This window comes from Mytilus californianus, unplaced genomic scaffold, assembly GCF_021869535.1.
Source record: "Mytilus californianus isolate M0D057914Y unplaced genomic scaffold, xbMytCali1.0.p SCAF_10, whole genome shotgun sequence".
In the NCBI taxonomy this organism is placed as follows: Eukaryota; Metazoa; Mollusca; class Bivalvia; order Mytilida; family Mytilidae; genus Mytilus; species Mytilus californianus.
The window spans coordinates 64328622-64346018 of NW_026262582.1; the positions used below are offsets into that span (position 1 = coordinate 64328622).

Here is a 17397-nt window from a genome sequence, read left to right on the forward strand (position 1 = left end):
GGAAAGTTCCTTATCAAATGGCAAAATCATAAGCTCATACACATCAAACGAATGGAAAACAACTGTCATATTCCTGACTCGGTACAGACATTTCCTTATGTAGAAAATGGTGGATTAAACCTAGTTTGATATCTAGCCAAACCTCTTACTTGTATGATAGTCGCATGAAATTCCATTATATTGACAACAATATGTGAATTTCTATTTCCCTCTAAACTTACATGTCTAAAATAAAAGGAAATAAACCAATTGCATTGTCTCTAATTATAGCATTCAATAACCCACATTTTCGTGAGTGCTTGCAGAATCTCATATATCCTAGTGAACTTGAGAGTAAGGATACAACAGAAAGAACAAGGTCTGCTTCATATCTTGATCTTTTCCTCGATATTGACAAAAATGACGACTTCAACTTAGAATCTATGACAAACGTGAGGATTTCGAATTTCTACTTGCCAAATTCCTATTTCTAAGATGTTACATTCTTTCTGCCCAATCGTAAGGGGTTTATAATTTCACAAGTTACGCTCGTGCATGTTAACACTATACGGACGTCAACAGCAAGAATGTGATCCTTACACAAAAACTACTCCAATGAGAAGAAAAGATTCAAATCGATATAAGTTTACCTGTCACCATCACGAACTGTTGACCGATACAATATGTCATTGTTTAATGTTGTCGCAATTTTAGATTCTTGAATACCCGTTTAATCTGTATTTTCATCTAGTGTGCGTATTCCCAATTGTGAAATTTTGACCGAGTGTGGTTTCTTATGGCATGTGATGCACACATAGCAGGAGACAACTATCCTGTTGACGCACACAGTTTCGTTCTATTTGGAGTTCATGTGATTCCCTGAATTTTTGTTTGTTACCTTGATTTGTCTTTCTTAATCGTTTTATGGAATTTGGACATCTGTAAACTACTATTGTCTTAATTTATATCATCAAATATCAGGCTTTGAGCGTTCCTGATGAAGGCAAATCTAGAAAAAACGCGTTGGACGCGTGCAATTTAGAAAAGTTGTTTTTAGATTCTATTCATTTATCCAGATAACTAACATAATGTTTTTAGGTTTTATGAGAATCATTATTTTCTCATTTTCAAGGCATAAACAATGGCTCTTGTCATTTCGCAGTATACATACTACTTCGTGGCAGATCACGTGTATCATCAGAAGAACTTAATACATGACTTTTGGTATCTTTGGAGAGTAACATACCTCATTTCCGTGTGCACTAAACGTGATGGTGGAATAACCTTCATTAGGTAAGCTCATGACAGAACGTTTTGATAATTCACATCTCACACCAGAGAAGAATAGATAGATGTTGAATGTTAATAGGCTCTTACAAGTTTACAGATCAAAATGGTTAATACCAATTTCTTTATAATGACAACTTCTACGCTGCTGGTGGACAATTATTCCCCGAGTGTATCATCAGCTTAGTAGTCGCTACTTCGGTATGATTTAAAACAAACCGTTCTTAAATTTCCGTTTTATAGATTTAAAAATTATACAGAAAAATAAGGTTTCAACTCCCTCAGACAAAGTTGACCTCAGATGGATTTTGCTATTTTTGTTCGGTCCTTTTTGGTCATGAAGCTCTTTAACTGTTTGGGTTCTTATACATCTATGGCTTTCAAATATTCGGCTTTGAGCGTTCCTGGTGAAGGTAAATCCAGAAAAGCGCTTCGGACGCATGAATGTTATAAAGAGTTGTTATAATTTTTTCATGGATATTAACATTATATAAAAAATGTAGCTCAAGCGTTTCATGTAATTGGTATCCTATGATTATAATTATATCCTGTCCATCAATGATTGTATTATTAATTGTAATCTTTAGAATACCTTATGTTACATTAATCAAACAGACTATTTTAAATAAACGTAGAATCGATCAAAATGAATATATAGTACATAAATGTACATTTAAAAGAAACATTTGGAAGTATCTTGGGGGAAATTAAAGATGTTAACAAAGTTACAACGCGTATAAATGAAAGAGTAGAAAGATTGGAAGATACTGAAAATCGACGACATAACTCAGGAATTTTGTCGTTCATCAAACAAGGAATATCAAGAGTTGTACAGTTAGCTTATAACTTTTTTCTGCGACCGTTTGGTTGATATTTAGACTAAATTGTGGTAATAAGCCATCAAAGAATTACAAAAACTGTTAATGAATTAAGCACTTTTACTGTATGTTTTCTGACAGGGGCATATTCACTTCATAGACAACACATTGTATGATCTCAAATGAGGTAATTTAACCTGAGAGGAATAAATCTCACATACGGTAATGTAACCTGAGATGAATATATCTCACATGAGGTAATTTTGACCTGAGATGAATGATCTCACATGAGGTAATGTAACCTGAGATGAACAGATCTTAATTGAGGTAATGTAAACTGAGATGACTAGATATATATTGAATGTTAACAGGTTAATATGTTTACCCTTAAAATTTAAACTTCAAACCGGGAAGAGAATATGTTGAGGCGATATGAATTTAAATCTTCTTTTACTATTATAACTCTGGTATCGTTTATGAGTGTTTACTATGCCGACCATCATCGCCTTATTCTTGACGTACTTACATAACAGTCAACATTATGATATTTTCAGCATATAACTGGTTATCATTGTATAAAAAGATGTGAGTTATACTATTCAGCATCTATTTCTGAAAATTCATATTTAACTTTTAGTGGTTTGTGTTTTACCCCGGCGTTGTGGGTTTCTCATCGTCTTTTGAGTTTTGAATGTCCTTTGATAATTTTCGCCTCTATCTTTAATAATACCGTTTACTTAAAATTTTAAGAATAGTTTTTAATTAATTATCAATCTGTAAACAAAGGGTAACAACTTTTCAGTCTATGTATTTTTTAATTGAAATGACATTCCTCAAGATAATAAAACAAAAATAATTAAATATTACATTCGAAAAACTAAACCTTTAAAAACCTACCAAAAATAAATGCCTTTTCAAAGTTAACAGCTAAATTGCTTTATTATAACTACTACTACTACTACTACTACTACTACTACTACTACTACTACTACTACTACTACTACTACTACTACTACTACCACTACTACTACTACTATTACTACTACTACTACTACTACTACTACTACCACTACTACTACTACTACTGTCACTACTACCACTACTACTACTTACTACCACTACTACCACTACCACTACTACCACTACTACTACTAATACTACTACCACTACTACTACTAATACTACTACCACTACTACTAATACTACCACTACTACCACTACAACCACTACTACCACTACTACCACTACTACTACTACCACTACTACCACTACTACTACTACTACTACCACTACTACTACCACTACTACCACTACTACCACTACTACCACTACTACCACTACTACCACTACTACCACTACTACTACTACTACTACCACTACTACTACTACTACTACTACTACTACTACTACTACCACTACTACCACTACTACCACAACTACTACTACTACTACTACTACTTCTACTACTACTTCTACTACTACTACTACTACAACTACTACTACTACTACTACTTCTACTACTACTACTACTACTACTACTACTACTACTACTACTACTACTACTACTTCTACTACTACTACTACCACTACTACTACTACTTCTACTACTACTACTACCACTACTACCACTACTACTACTACTAATACTACTACTACTACTACTACTACTACTTCTACTACTACTACTACCACTACTACCACTACTACCACTACTACTACTACTTCTACTACTACTACTACCACTACTACCACTACTACTACTACTACTACTACTACTACTTCTACTACTACTACTACTACTACTACTACTACTACTACTACTACTACTACTACTAATCTTACTACTACAACTAGTAAATTATTGTTAATCGTAAATCTTTTGACTATTTGTGAAAAGCCCGTTAGGAAGCATGTTAGCAAAATAACACAAAATAAAACCATACCTGAGGGTCAGGATTTGGTGGATCCTTCAATTCTGTATATTCTTTAATTATTTAAGCCGTTTTTTTTCTATTCTTTATAAATTTTCCCCATATTTCTACATTTTTTTTAATATCTAGCACCCCATTTTAACCTCTTTCCATTATTGCTATGGTCCATTTTTCTCTATTTCTTATTTTTGGAGCATTTTTCTGTAGTATTGGCAAATGTCTCTCTATTCTGTAAAATCACCTCAGTTGCTCTGGAAGGGTATGCAGATCCTCCTCCACATCTTGCACCCGTCATGTTGCGCATATTAGTACAAACCCGGTGATAAGTCTAATTCAGTAGGTCACATTGAAAAGGAATTGTAGTTACAACAATTGGAACATATCCGTTGTCATCTGTGAAACTGATGTTCCATAACGGTCAACCAACTTGTGATGGTGCCCGTAAAATCTACGAAAGGATGATTTCAATTTCACCAATTGGAACTCTTGGTTTAATAGCTTCCTTGTGAACAGCAACCCCCTATCAAGGAAATCATGATAGGAAATACAATCCCTGTAATATCGTATCAACCTGGAGATATATACCTGTATGCAGGGGCTGCTGGAATGTTGCTACATAGAAATAGAAAGTTCACAAATGGGAAGCTGAACTCATCTCTTTTTTCGTAAGGTTTTGTTTTCAACCGCCCCTCATTGTCAAATTCTAGATGTAAGTCAAGATATGACGCAGACTTAACTGTACATGTTGTATCCTTTATCTGAAGTTCGACGGGATAGATGCGTTCAACATAGTCACCAAATTTTTAATTTTTTAGGGAGAGAACATCATCCATATAGCGGAAAGTGAAGTTAAAGGATACTGCTACATGTAACTTCTTTTCTTTCTTCCTTAGAGGTTCCTGTATGAAGTGAGTCTCATATGAAGAAATACCTCAACTTGGAATTTTTTTAGAAGGATCATAGAAATTCGCCATCAAAGTCGAGATAAAGCCACCACCTTCTGTGCTATGTTGACAAAATAACTACAAACTTCACCGAATGTATTAAACTTAAACCCTCCCACACACACACACAATTACATCATTAGTATTGTTAAAAGGGAACACATGTTTTAGCATACAGTGTTTGCTATTACTTATGAAAAATAGGATCAGACATAAAAAATCACCTCTTCCCTAGCTCTTTTTTCGATTCGTACTTGATAACTACTGATTTTGACGATTTTCTGTTTGATTATACATATTCAATAGTAATTGATGAAAATTTACAATGATTGTTGAGTTTTGAAATAAACCTGTTACCACAGAAATCAATTCACATCTTCTAAATTGAATTTAATTTTACAAGCAAAATCAATCATAGTCTCATTATATTAATACATATATATATATATATATGTATGGAAATGTGTACAATTAAAAATATGGCTCGACTTTCGATATTGTGGTTTGAGTACTGTTGTTTATCTTTTTTTTTATTTATTATTGTATAGATATATAAAGTAACCTAATTAAAGACTTGCAAACGACGCGAAAAAATTAAAGTCATTGGACAATGATTGGGGAGATAGGGCAATAAAATCGCTATCGAAAATAGATCTCCAAACAAAGTGTCAGTAACTTACGAGGAGTCACTATCTAGGATCCTTAAACTGACATAATAACAGACTTTAACATGTAAACTATGTATAAATTTTCAACATGTTCAAAGTCAATGGAACATGACTGAGGTGATAGGACGAAGTAATATCAATAAACTGAGATATGTCAACACCATGTAGCAAACTAGACAAAATGGTAAAAGATAATAAAAATAATATGACACATTTAATTTTAATGACCAAATGTTTCCGTATTTCAAAACTTTTATTGCGTGACAATGTTGTGTTCAAAACCAAATACAGAAACGGGTAAATAAGAAGATTACATTTTGTTCAACTAAATTCTCGACTCTCATAATTAAGGTAACATCATACAAGAGCAAAGGAACTACCGGGCTAGTGACGCATTCGAACAATAAAAGATTAAAAGATTTCGAAATTAATTTTGTATAATTATATGACATAAAAGTTTCATACAGCATTCAGGCATTCAGGATTTTTTTTCTTGATAAAATGCAACATCTATGACGGTACGTTCTCTTCGTGACAACGTTAAAACTATGCATAGAAAAGCAAAACAAAAAGTTTGATTAAATTCATAATCTAATGGTTGTAGCACAAACATGTAATTATAAGAATTGCATGCTCCTTTTGGACTTATATGGTTGTAAAAGCATTGAACGTGCTCATATGTCTAATATGAAACGCGGAAAATTGCTTCGATCAACGCTTTTAGACCCCTTATACAATTACAAAAAAAATCAAATGATGATAAGTGGCAGTCACTGTCTATTAATTCGCAGTTCCCTAAAAAATATTAAAAGATTTAATACCATAATAATTACATTGCATGCATGTTTCATTATATTACATTATTTTAATTGGCTGACAACAATCTCGCGTCATTCTAAAATTAATTTTCACTTCAAAATGAAATGTAACATTCATGACGACACGAGCTTCAACAATAAAGTGCACAGGTAAATAAAAGAAAAACTTGTTAGAAATCGTGTTTTCATGATCCTAGCAAAACAATGTTATTATAAGTATGGACTGCTTCTTTTAGTAATTTTATAGGGTTGTAAAAGCGCGGACCGAGCACTTCATACAAAATGCATTTCGGTCAACGCTTTTATACCCCAATAAATTTACAAAAAGAAGCATTCAATTAAATAAATCTAGAATAAGAAACCAAAACTTAAAGAAATGCTATATTAAAAATGGTTGCTTAATGCAGAGGAGTACATCATTATATCTATGTTGATTGCAATATCAATTTTTGGGACATCATTGAAAAAAATGTTATGTCAATGAGTAGATTTTTATTAAAAAAAATCATTACAACTGAAGATTCGTGGCCGAATGGTTCATCAACTGTCATTTGACCCGAAGTAGCATGATTTTGTTTTTAATATTAAATTTGTTGATATGGTGAAACAAAACACAAAATACATATGAATGAGCAATATATTCAAACGGTACACACCATATTTGAAACAACTAATGCGCTTTAATGGTTCAATCAATTGGTATACAAAACATAAATATCATGTATCTTTTTCATCTAAAAACACTTTTAATTCTATAGTTCAATCAATAATTCCTGTTAATAACATTAAATATTTGAAAAAATATATAAAAACTTTATAGTTATTTTTCCATTCGTTTGATGTGTTTGATCTTTTGATATTGCCATTCGATAAAGGATTTTCCGTTTTGAATTTTCCTTGGCGTTCGGTATTTTTGCTATTTTACTTTTTATGTCTAATATGTGTTTACGTAATAATATAATCTATAAATTTCAAATGAAGAAAGTTGAAAAGTCTGTTAACAGTCTTCATATCAAATGTTTCTGGTACATGCATTATTTTCTCTGAAATATTGCTAATACTATTAAAAGGAATCCACCGTAAAACAATAATAAAAACAGTGTGAATAAATAAACAAATTGAACAGGATTCACTTATTTCTCGATTCGCACATTGTAACCATTGATTAGAAAACTACATTATCAGTTGTCGAGTTCCCGCATACAATGAATTTAAAAGACGTGATTTCGTTCTGTCTAGCTCTATCTGTGGCTTATTGATATAACATTATTCTTAGTCTACAGGAAAAAATAGAAGCCAGACTTATATAATGAAAAACAATCAGAAAGATATAGTCGTAAGTTTATTTTTCTTCAACTATAGTTGTGTACATTACAACTACGGATTGCATAAAGTTCTTGGTGATCAAAGGCAAATGTTAAAACGTCAATGAAACAAGTTTTCTTGCAAAAATGATATCATCAAGTTAAACTATTATTAGATACATAAGAAACATTAGAAACACTATTGATGTTTCATTACCTACAGATGATTTTGTAAGTTTGTGTTCCAAAGGAAGCTTGTAATAGTTTCTTTTATTAATGATTGGAAGATTGTTTGAATGAGCTAGTGGCCAAAAAAACAATCCCTATGATATATGCTGATTTTTAAACAAATATGAAATTTCAATGTTTCTTTTCCTATGCGGTGTATGATATATGGATGAAGTCCACAGATCCAGTAAATCGTCTCAACTCTAGACAAGCTTTGAGTGGAAGGTGACAGTCAGTTATTTGTTTTGTGGGCGTCTGAATTGCCGAATCTTTAGTGTTAATGTTTACGAATTTGTAAATGTGTAAATTTACTGTGTCAATCTTACTGCAACAAAAGCGAATTTCGACAATTAATGTCTTTTCAGTGATGCTCGCAGCCATCATACTTGGAAAACAATAACTTAACAAACGTTGAAGAGCTGATTATCCAAAAAGGATCTAAAGTAAAGCCAAGTGATGAGATCAACACGTTTGTATTGTGCGTAGTGGTCTTATTGCAAAAACTTGGAAGTCGTACATTTAACACGCTCGCTACAGTAGCCAAAACTTTCTCCATCCTAATTACTCAGTGAATAGATCGCACCTAAACTACTCATTTTTCGCATTTAAAAGTATACAGGATTTGTTTTCATTTGTAAATAAAGTTCGTAATGTGTTTAGACGCGTTAAACATGTTAAAGCTTTGAAAGGCTAGTTAGGCCTCTAATAAATTCTCAGTTCAATTTTCTGTCTTTTTTTATCTTATGTTTTTCCTTCGAGGCCAAGAGTATCAAGAGGTAAAGATTGCATCATTTTCAATTTTTTTGCTTTTAAATTGCACCTTTTTATTTCTGAAGAGGTCATTAGCAATTCTTCCACCAGTATCAAGAGGTAAAGATTGCATTATTTTCAAATTTTTTGCTTTTAAATTGCACCTTTTTATTTCTGAAGAGGTCATTAGCAATTCTTCCACCAGTACAATGGGTTGAAAAAACGGAGTAAAAAAAGCGTAACTCTGTCTTGTTTCTTCGACTTATTCTTATTCCGCTAATTAAAGGAGAGCGCTGTAGTTTTGGGAATGATTAAATTATCGGCTTTATTCAGAAGGTAGAAGACCTGGATGCTTCATATCTTGTATGCAGATACCTTATGTTACGAAGTTTTCGTCTGTCATATGTCCAATGTCCTTGACCTCATTTTGAAAGGTTCAGCGACTGCTTGAACAAAAATTGAGTTTTTTGTCATTTGAATTTCTCACTTATTATGAGTAATAGGATAACTATATTTGGTATGTGGGTTCCTTGCAACGTCTACATGTCCTTCAGACATGGTCCACCTGACCTCGACCTCATTTCATAGATCAGTGATCAAGGTTAAAGTTATTTGATTAGTGCCGTTTCTCATATACTATAAGCAGTAGATCAACTATATGTGGTGTATGGAATGACTGTAATGGGTACATGTCAGGCTTGCATGTTTCATCTGACCTTGACCCCATTTTCCTGGTTCATTGGTCAATATTAAGTCTTTGTGTTTTGGTCTGTGTTTCAAGTACTATAAGCCATAGGTCAACTTTATTTGGTGTATAGAATGATTGTAAGGTATATATATCTGTCTGGCAGATATCATCTGACCATCACCTCATTTTCATAGTTCATAGGTCAATGCTAAGTCTTTATTTGTTTCGGTCTGTTTTACGTGTACTTATATACGTTAGTGCTGTCTTTTTGTAACGTCATGGTATCTATGTGTGTAAACGTCATTGTTACTCCATCATTAAATCGTTCATTTGTATAGACATTTTTCCCCCTCTTTATGTGTATATTTCTGACAGTTTTCGATTTAACTCAATCAATAGTGCTTAACCATGTTGTCAGGATAAAGTGAGAAAGGTTCCGAATAATTTTGGCGGGAACAGGCTCGCGAGGGTAAAATAGGAATATCCAAAATGGCAAATACCACGGCAGAGAGGGGAATTTGAGGCAAATTCACCGGCAGTGGTGAAAAACAGGCAAATTCGTTTGAAATGAGGAAAAAATGCTAGAATATGCGAAAAATACACTGGCTAACAACCAATCAAAATCCGGCATTCTTATATAAGGTGTAATTAAAATAAAAATTGTTCGGAACATTTTGTATCATACAAATTTTCTGCACTGAGATGAATCTGAGCAGACTTCGCTCATCGTCGACGTCAGGGGGTTCTCTTTAAGAAAGTATTACTATATTGAGATATGTTTCACATCATAAAATGATTAACAATTCCAGCTTTTTGTTCAACTATTTAAATTTCACAAATATTAGACGTTTTTAAAAACTAATCGATATCGACATGTACACAGAATGGCTATACCTAGGACGACATGTAACCTAGCTTTTCGCTAGGAGTATCTCAAGGTTATCAAAGATTCCATGTAGTTACATTAAAATTATCTGATGGTGGTTTATTAGAAATATATTATACACATTACTATATACAACATCTATTTATTTCAATAATTTATTAATTCCTTTATAACTTGTAAGTTAAGTGAAATAGAATTGCCAAATGCTCAGAATGTTCTTTGTGAAAATTCAAAGAAACGGTGAAATTAAATAGTTGAGAAACATATCTTAATAAAGATTATGTAATACCTAACATTGAGAATGGAAATGGGGAATGTGTCAAAGAGACAACAACCCAACCAAAGAGCAGAAAACAGCCGTAGGCCACTAAAGGGTCTTAAACACAACGAGAAAATCCTGCACCCGGAGGCGTGCTTCAGCTGGCTCCTTACTTTATAAGCTGGAATGATGTTTTTACTGTTACAACTATTCAACACATTATAATCGATTAAGGATTTTTCGATCGCGGCTTTATTCTCCCATGCTCATATGGTGTATGGTTCAACTGTATATGATCTAACAATTTAACCGAATATTGTGTCCTGCATCCGCTACTCTCGAGAAAGCAGCGGACGCAATGTTACATTATCATATTCAAGACTAGACCTGGATCCAAGGCTTGCGTATGAGTGTAAATTTTACACAATACAGATATATTAAATAGAATTGGTTTCCACTTAGTTAACAGTAAATAGAATAATTCATTTTTGGCAATTGCCTCTTTATCTATTGTCCGACGGATAGCAGATTCATTGAAAGGTATACAATTTTTTAATGTGAACAAACAAACGCCATTCGTCACAACTCGGCCGATTCCGTACCTTCACGTAGCGGATTCACCCGAGGATTGCCGATTGAAATAAACGCTCGGATGTCCGTAAACTGGATTGTTCATCCATGTGATTTTGTCAGCTGTTCGGCTGTTTCTGCATGCTAGGCAATGATCAGTATTCAATTGTATTCTGTCTACACGCATATGTCGGCTTCAACCACAGTTGCTTGAAGATCGATCCTCCATTTTCATGATGCAATTCAATACAGGCAAATGCCACAATCAGTAAGTCTAGAATAATGCAAAACATCGGTAGTTTTAACAAACACGGAGAATAAATCCGTTGATGTAAAGCACTTGTGCAACAGATTATATGCGATGATAGTTCTATCCTATGGGGCTAATTTGTAATCAAATAATCGATACACACCCAGGATTTGTAGTTAATAAAGTTTAACATGTTTCATAGATATAGGAAGATGTGGTATGAGTGCCAATGAGACAACTCTCCATCCACGTAACAATTTATAAAAGTAAACTATTATAGGTAAAGGTACGGCCTTCAACACGGAGCATTGGCTCACACCGAACAGCAAGCTATAAAGGGCCCCAAAAACTACTAGTGTAAAACTATTCAAACGGGAAAACCAACGGTCTAATTTATATAAAAACGAGAAACGAGAACTACATAAACAGACGACAACTACAGTACATCAGATTCCTGACTTAGGACAGGTGCAAACATTTGCAGCGGGATGAAACGTTTTAATGGTACCAAACCTTCTCCCTTTTCTGAAACAATAGTATAACATCACAACATAGAAAGACACACTATAAAATATCAATTGGAAGGCTTAACTCAATCAAAAAACGTAAATTAACACACAATGAACGAATAAATTTGATCTGTGATACCTGAATGCAAATACATATGTAATAAAAATTATAAGGGATAAATAATTAAGGTCAAAAGTTAATAAACAGGTTTAAACAAAGTTAAAGTATGATACCACTGTGAAATGTTTTTAGAAAATCATCACTATAGAAAAACCTGCGTCATATTATACACAGGGAAATGAAAATACTTTTGTTCCTTAGTATACTTCTTCTTCTGTGTGTATAAAATCTTAAGAATGGAAATAAACATTTTAAAGATTTCGGGCATCAGAAACGTGTTTATGTATGAGTTTCGAACAGCGGTATACTACTTTTGCCTATATTTATGGATTATCCTTCATGAGAATAGGCTAAAACCTAAACATTTTAAAACAAGGAAGCCACTGTCAACAACAGGAGAAAATAAGTATGTAATAGGTTGTAGTATCCAACTATTTGTACTGATGAAAGCCATATCGGTTGCACCAACTCTCCCACACTTTACATGTCTAATTCAAACACATCCGTTTGCCCTGTTGGTTTCAATAAATGATAGCTAAGAACTTTTCTCATTGTTAAAGGTCGTACCGTTGCCTATAATGCTGACATCCACTGCATTTGAACACTTGAGGATAGCTGTCTCAATGGCAATCATACCACATCTCCTTATTCTTATTTTGGTATACAGTTTGGTCAACTTTGATAATACGCAAAAAACAAAAAAAACCTTTTATTGTAGTCCTACTTTGCGGTATTGGTTTTGCTGATTGTTAAAGGCCGTATGGTGACCAATAATTGTAAACTTCTAAGCCGTGTGGGCTCTGTTGGAGAGTTGTCTTATTGGCAATCATACCATATCTTCTTGCTTTTATTTTTACCTTAAGATACATTTGTAAATACTGATAAAATGCTTTTTGATCATTGAGTTAAAAAAAGGGCAATGTATTCTTATAATCGAATTGTGAAATTGAATTGTGCATACATGATATATAGTTTTCCTCTGTGTTTTTTATATTTTATAAATATTAAACGTGTGTACACGAGGAAAATGATAGCCGATATAAGTAAACAAAGAAGTTGATTGCGGGAACGGTTTTGTATACTAGGACACTAACGTAATTGGTATAAAATTAAATTGAAAATGTTTCTTCAATGAAAATAGTGCACAGAAATAAACTAGACGATAATTTCTCGATTCACACATTCCATGTAGTGAATACATATCAGTTATCGACGTGGATACATTATTTGCAAGAAAAATGGATTTAAGAGACGGTTATTTAATGTGTTTATTTTGTCTAGTTGCTTATTTGTATCACTGTATTCGAGTTATTCATGATGAACTAGAGCACAAGAGTTCTACAATTGCTGCACTGAAACAAACTCAGGATGATATAGTTGTAAGTTAACGTATTCTTTTATTTTCATTTTGATATAAGAATTTCACAAAGCATATGTAAATTAGTAGAAGTCTTTCCAAGTTCTGCTTTACACGGATTTGGTTTTGTAAAGCTGATAAATTTCTTAATGCTGTCTATTTATATATCTGTGTAATTATGACTTTTTTGTGATTATTGAAGTCTTTTCGGCAGTGTTCCATTCTTCGTACGGAAATGTTTTATTTTAATTCCCCGAATTGATTGATCGATAGGGAAATTAAAATCATCATGTTTGTCACACGTAATAATTAGAAGTCGTCTCTCTATATATATACAAATCAATATTGAGGAAAATTATAAGATATGAAGATAACCTTCTAGTTACAGTAGAATCCTTAACCTCAAGTTGACTTATTGAAATGTGGTTTATTGAGTGACAGAAAATAATCAATTTATGACAGACTAAACATGAAATACTAGTGACAAGTACTAGTACGTACAGCTATAGCCACAAAATAGTCTAATTATCTATGTTAAAAATCTGTATAATTTATCATTACTTGAACTCTAAAGTGGTTTTTTTTCTACAATTTCTCGTTGGGTTAGTTTGATGTAGATGGTATCGAATAGTAGGACTTTTGATTAATAGCAGTATATTGGTAATTGCTTTAACTGGAAATTCATTACTTTCCAGAAAGAAGCAGAACAACAAAAGTTCAAGCTTGACGAGCTCCGGACTAAAATCTCTATCAACACAGATGATAATCTAGTACTACGAGAAAAGATATTATTGAATCATCATAATATCAAAACAATCGATGGAACTTTTGTTGACTTAAGAAGAAATTTGTCTTCTCTACAAAACATAGTAGAGTCAAATGTAGGATATATCACGGTAATGCGGAAACACGAAATGCAAATGAACAGATCTATCATTAGAACGAAAACCGAAAATAAACAACAAATTGCAGACCTGAACGAGAAAAATGCACGGCTTCAATCTGATCTAAATGATGTAAAAGACGCACACGTAGAAACTAATGCACAAATGAACCGATCAATAATGGTGCTTCAAAAAAATGTATCATCTTTACAAAACAAAGTAGCCCTATATGGAGCCACTATTACGGAAATGCAAAGACACGAACTACGAATGGACAAATCTATTATCAAAATGAAAACCGAAAATATAGAACAAATTGAAGATTTGAAAAAGACTATTGCAAGGCTTCAATCTGATCATCATGATGTAAAATTCGCACACTTCGAAACTAAGGAACAATTGATTCAAACAAAAATGCACTTAAGAAATGAGTTGCTGTCTTTACAAAAAAAGGTAGAATCAACCGAAGTGAATATTAAGGCAATAGAGAAAGAAAACTTACAAAGAGAAAGAACAATTGGAGAAATGAAAACCGAAATTATTAGAGATTTTAAAGATGTTTTTGAAAAACTGGCGAAACATCTTAAAGATACATTTGAACAAATAATTCATCAAATTGATCATGTTTATGATGTTACTACGCGCATAAATGGTAGAATAGATGAATTAGAAGTACGTTTAGATACATTAGAAGTACATCTAGATAATTTAAAAGTACATCAACACGATACCGGCATTGTATGGCTAATCAAAAAAGGAATATCAAAGCTTGCACAGATAGCATTGAACTTTTTTCTTGGACCAATAGCTGGACTCATTGAGTAAAATATAATAAGCCATCACTTGTCTTGCCATTTACTTTTGATGAATAATGCACCTTTGCTGTTTGTCCCTCTGAAATCGGAAAAAATATAGTAATCATAATCAACACCTCTAATACATAATCACAGCTACTGCATAGCAAGTCAAAACTTTGAATGCCAATTTAGAGTTACCAGAAATTTGGATATACCCAACCAGCACTTCATATATGAGAAACTGGCAATAGATGCCCTCAATTTTAGACTTCATTCATACATTTTTGTATCATTCAAAATTATCATGAAATTGTGTGTTCCACAAACATCACCAGTCTTTCACCTTCATCTGATACCTTAATTACTAAAATATATGCTATATAGTTTTAAGAATTACACCTGTGCGTAGGAAATGTTTTGCTTTGAATATGTTCTACCTTCCAGTATGTTCTTTTTTTAGCGGGACCGATTAAGTGGTGATATATCTTACAAAGTCTATCCAATTTTTTTGTAGAGAATTCCGCACAAGCCGGTGCTAGAGTCCGTCTTAATCTTGCAGCGGGGTGAAAGTTATTTTTTGCTCCATGCTGTAGGCCTCACTGTGACTTTGGGATAAAGAACTTCAAAAACAGTGCTGTTCCTTTGCTTTTTGTTTGTTTCGCGGTGTATTTACTGATTTTTTGTCATGGATGGACACCCATATCCTTTGATTATTTATTAAAAAAATCTACTAAATATGACCAGCTTCAATGCTACAAGTTTTTCAGTGTTGAGAAAGTGGAAGACTATAAGATGTTGGCAATGACGAAAAATTATACATCGACGAAATAAAAAGCAAATACCCTGTCGATCAGAAAAAACAAAGGAAAAAAAATCAAGAGTTTACAAAGCATTACACAGAAGAAAGCTAAAGATGAGCAATCAAAACCCAATTAAAAGTAAATGGCGAAGTAAGGTGTCCCCTTAATGGTTTCTCTCCCCTTTGGTGATTTGTGTGGTGTTGCTCATACTATGTAAACATTGGTGATCAGTCGCATTTGGAGATGTCAAAAAACGATATATTTGGCTACGAAAGGAGAAAAATATCCGTTGTTATCTGTGAAACAGATATCTTATAACAGTCAACCAAATCTTGATATAAAATAATGTATGCTGAATTTATTTTCTTCAACCGAATCTTTTATAACGAAAGAATGTTTTTGGCATTATTTTTGTTCAACCGATTCATAATAATGAAAGAATGTTGAAGTGAAATCCTCATCACTTTAATGGATTAAAGGATTTTTATTTACATACGTCAAATTATCTCGTAATGTTCATAATACATACTAAAAATTACGAAAATAAATTTAAATGAAGTTTTGTCTGATAAGCAGCCAAAACATTTTGAACAACGAAATAAACGTTAGACAAAAATAATCTATTGCAAATAATCAGACAAATTTTATTATCTAGGTCAGATACGGTACATTTTCGACTTTTTAGTTTTGAAAGAAGAAATTTAAGTTCAAAAGTTATCTTCAGAAGGCATGCTTTGAAAACAACAAGATAAATAAAGTCTAGACAAACACCTATAGCTATCTGCTATCTTTACACATATTTCAGACACACCCACATCCATGTACTTTCTTTCTTTCTTTTGTATAAGCTTCCTATCTTAGGAACACCCCTTAATGGGGATTATTTACACAAATGGGTAAAAAAGTAAATTTTCTTAGTGTTTAAAAGAAATTTAAGATGTGAATTTAAAAATAAAACAAAAATACAGGGGTTGGTCCAGTAGAAGTGCTCTGTACAAATAGTGATAATGTAAGATAAAAAATATTTAAAAGCGACTTGGAATGCAGATATGTTTAGAGGGGATTAGAAAATATATATGTTTTTTCTACATTGACTAGAGGTATAGGGGGGGGGGGGGGGTTGAGATCTCACAAAACATGTTTAACCCCGCCGCATTTTTGCGCCTGTCCCAAGTCAGGAGCCTCTGGCCTTTGTTAGGCTTGTATGTTTTTTTAATTTTAGTTCATTTATATGTTTTGGAGTTTAGTGTGACGTCCATTTTCACTGAACTAGAACACAATTTTATTTAGGGGCCAGCTGAGGACCACCTCCGGGTGCGGGATTTTCTCTCTGCATTGAAGACCCATTGGTGGCCTTCGGCTGTTGTGTGCTCTTTGGTCGGGTTGTTGTCTCTTTGACATATTCCCCATTTCCATTCTCAATTTTATTGGAAACTTAAAATCTAAAATCATCTGATTTAACATATGTATTCTAGATACGTAAGAGCGATTAAGTACATAAATTAATAAACGTTCATTGTCTATAACATCTATACATCATTCAGACCTT

General features: G+C 33.0%; 1 protein-coding gene across 1 annotated transcript; it reads left to right on the plus strand.

Moving 5' to 3' along the window:
- Positions 1-13207: 13207 nt before the first annotated feature.
- Positions 13208-15783, plus strand: LOC127718387 (uncharacterized). Its single transcript, XM_052224377.1, has 2 exons — positions 13208-13389; positions 14063-15783. Exons 1-2 carry the CDS (start codon positions 13249-13251, stop codon positions 15074-15076), a joined length of 1155 nt encoding a protein of 384 aa, XP_052080337.1. The 5' UTR covers positions 13208-13248; the 3' UTR covers positions 15077-15783.
- Positions 15784-17397: the final 1614 nt, after the last annotated feature.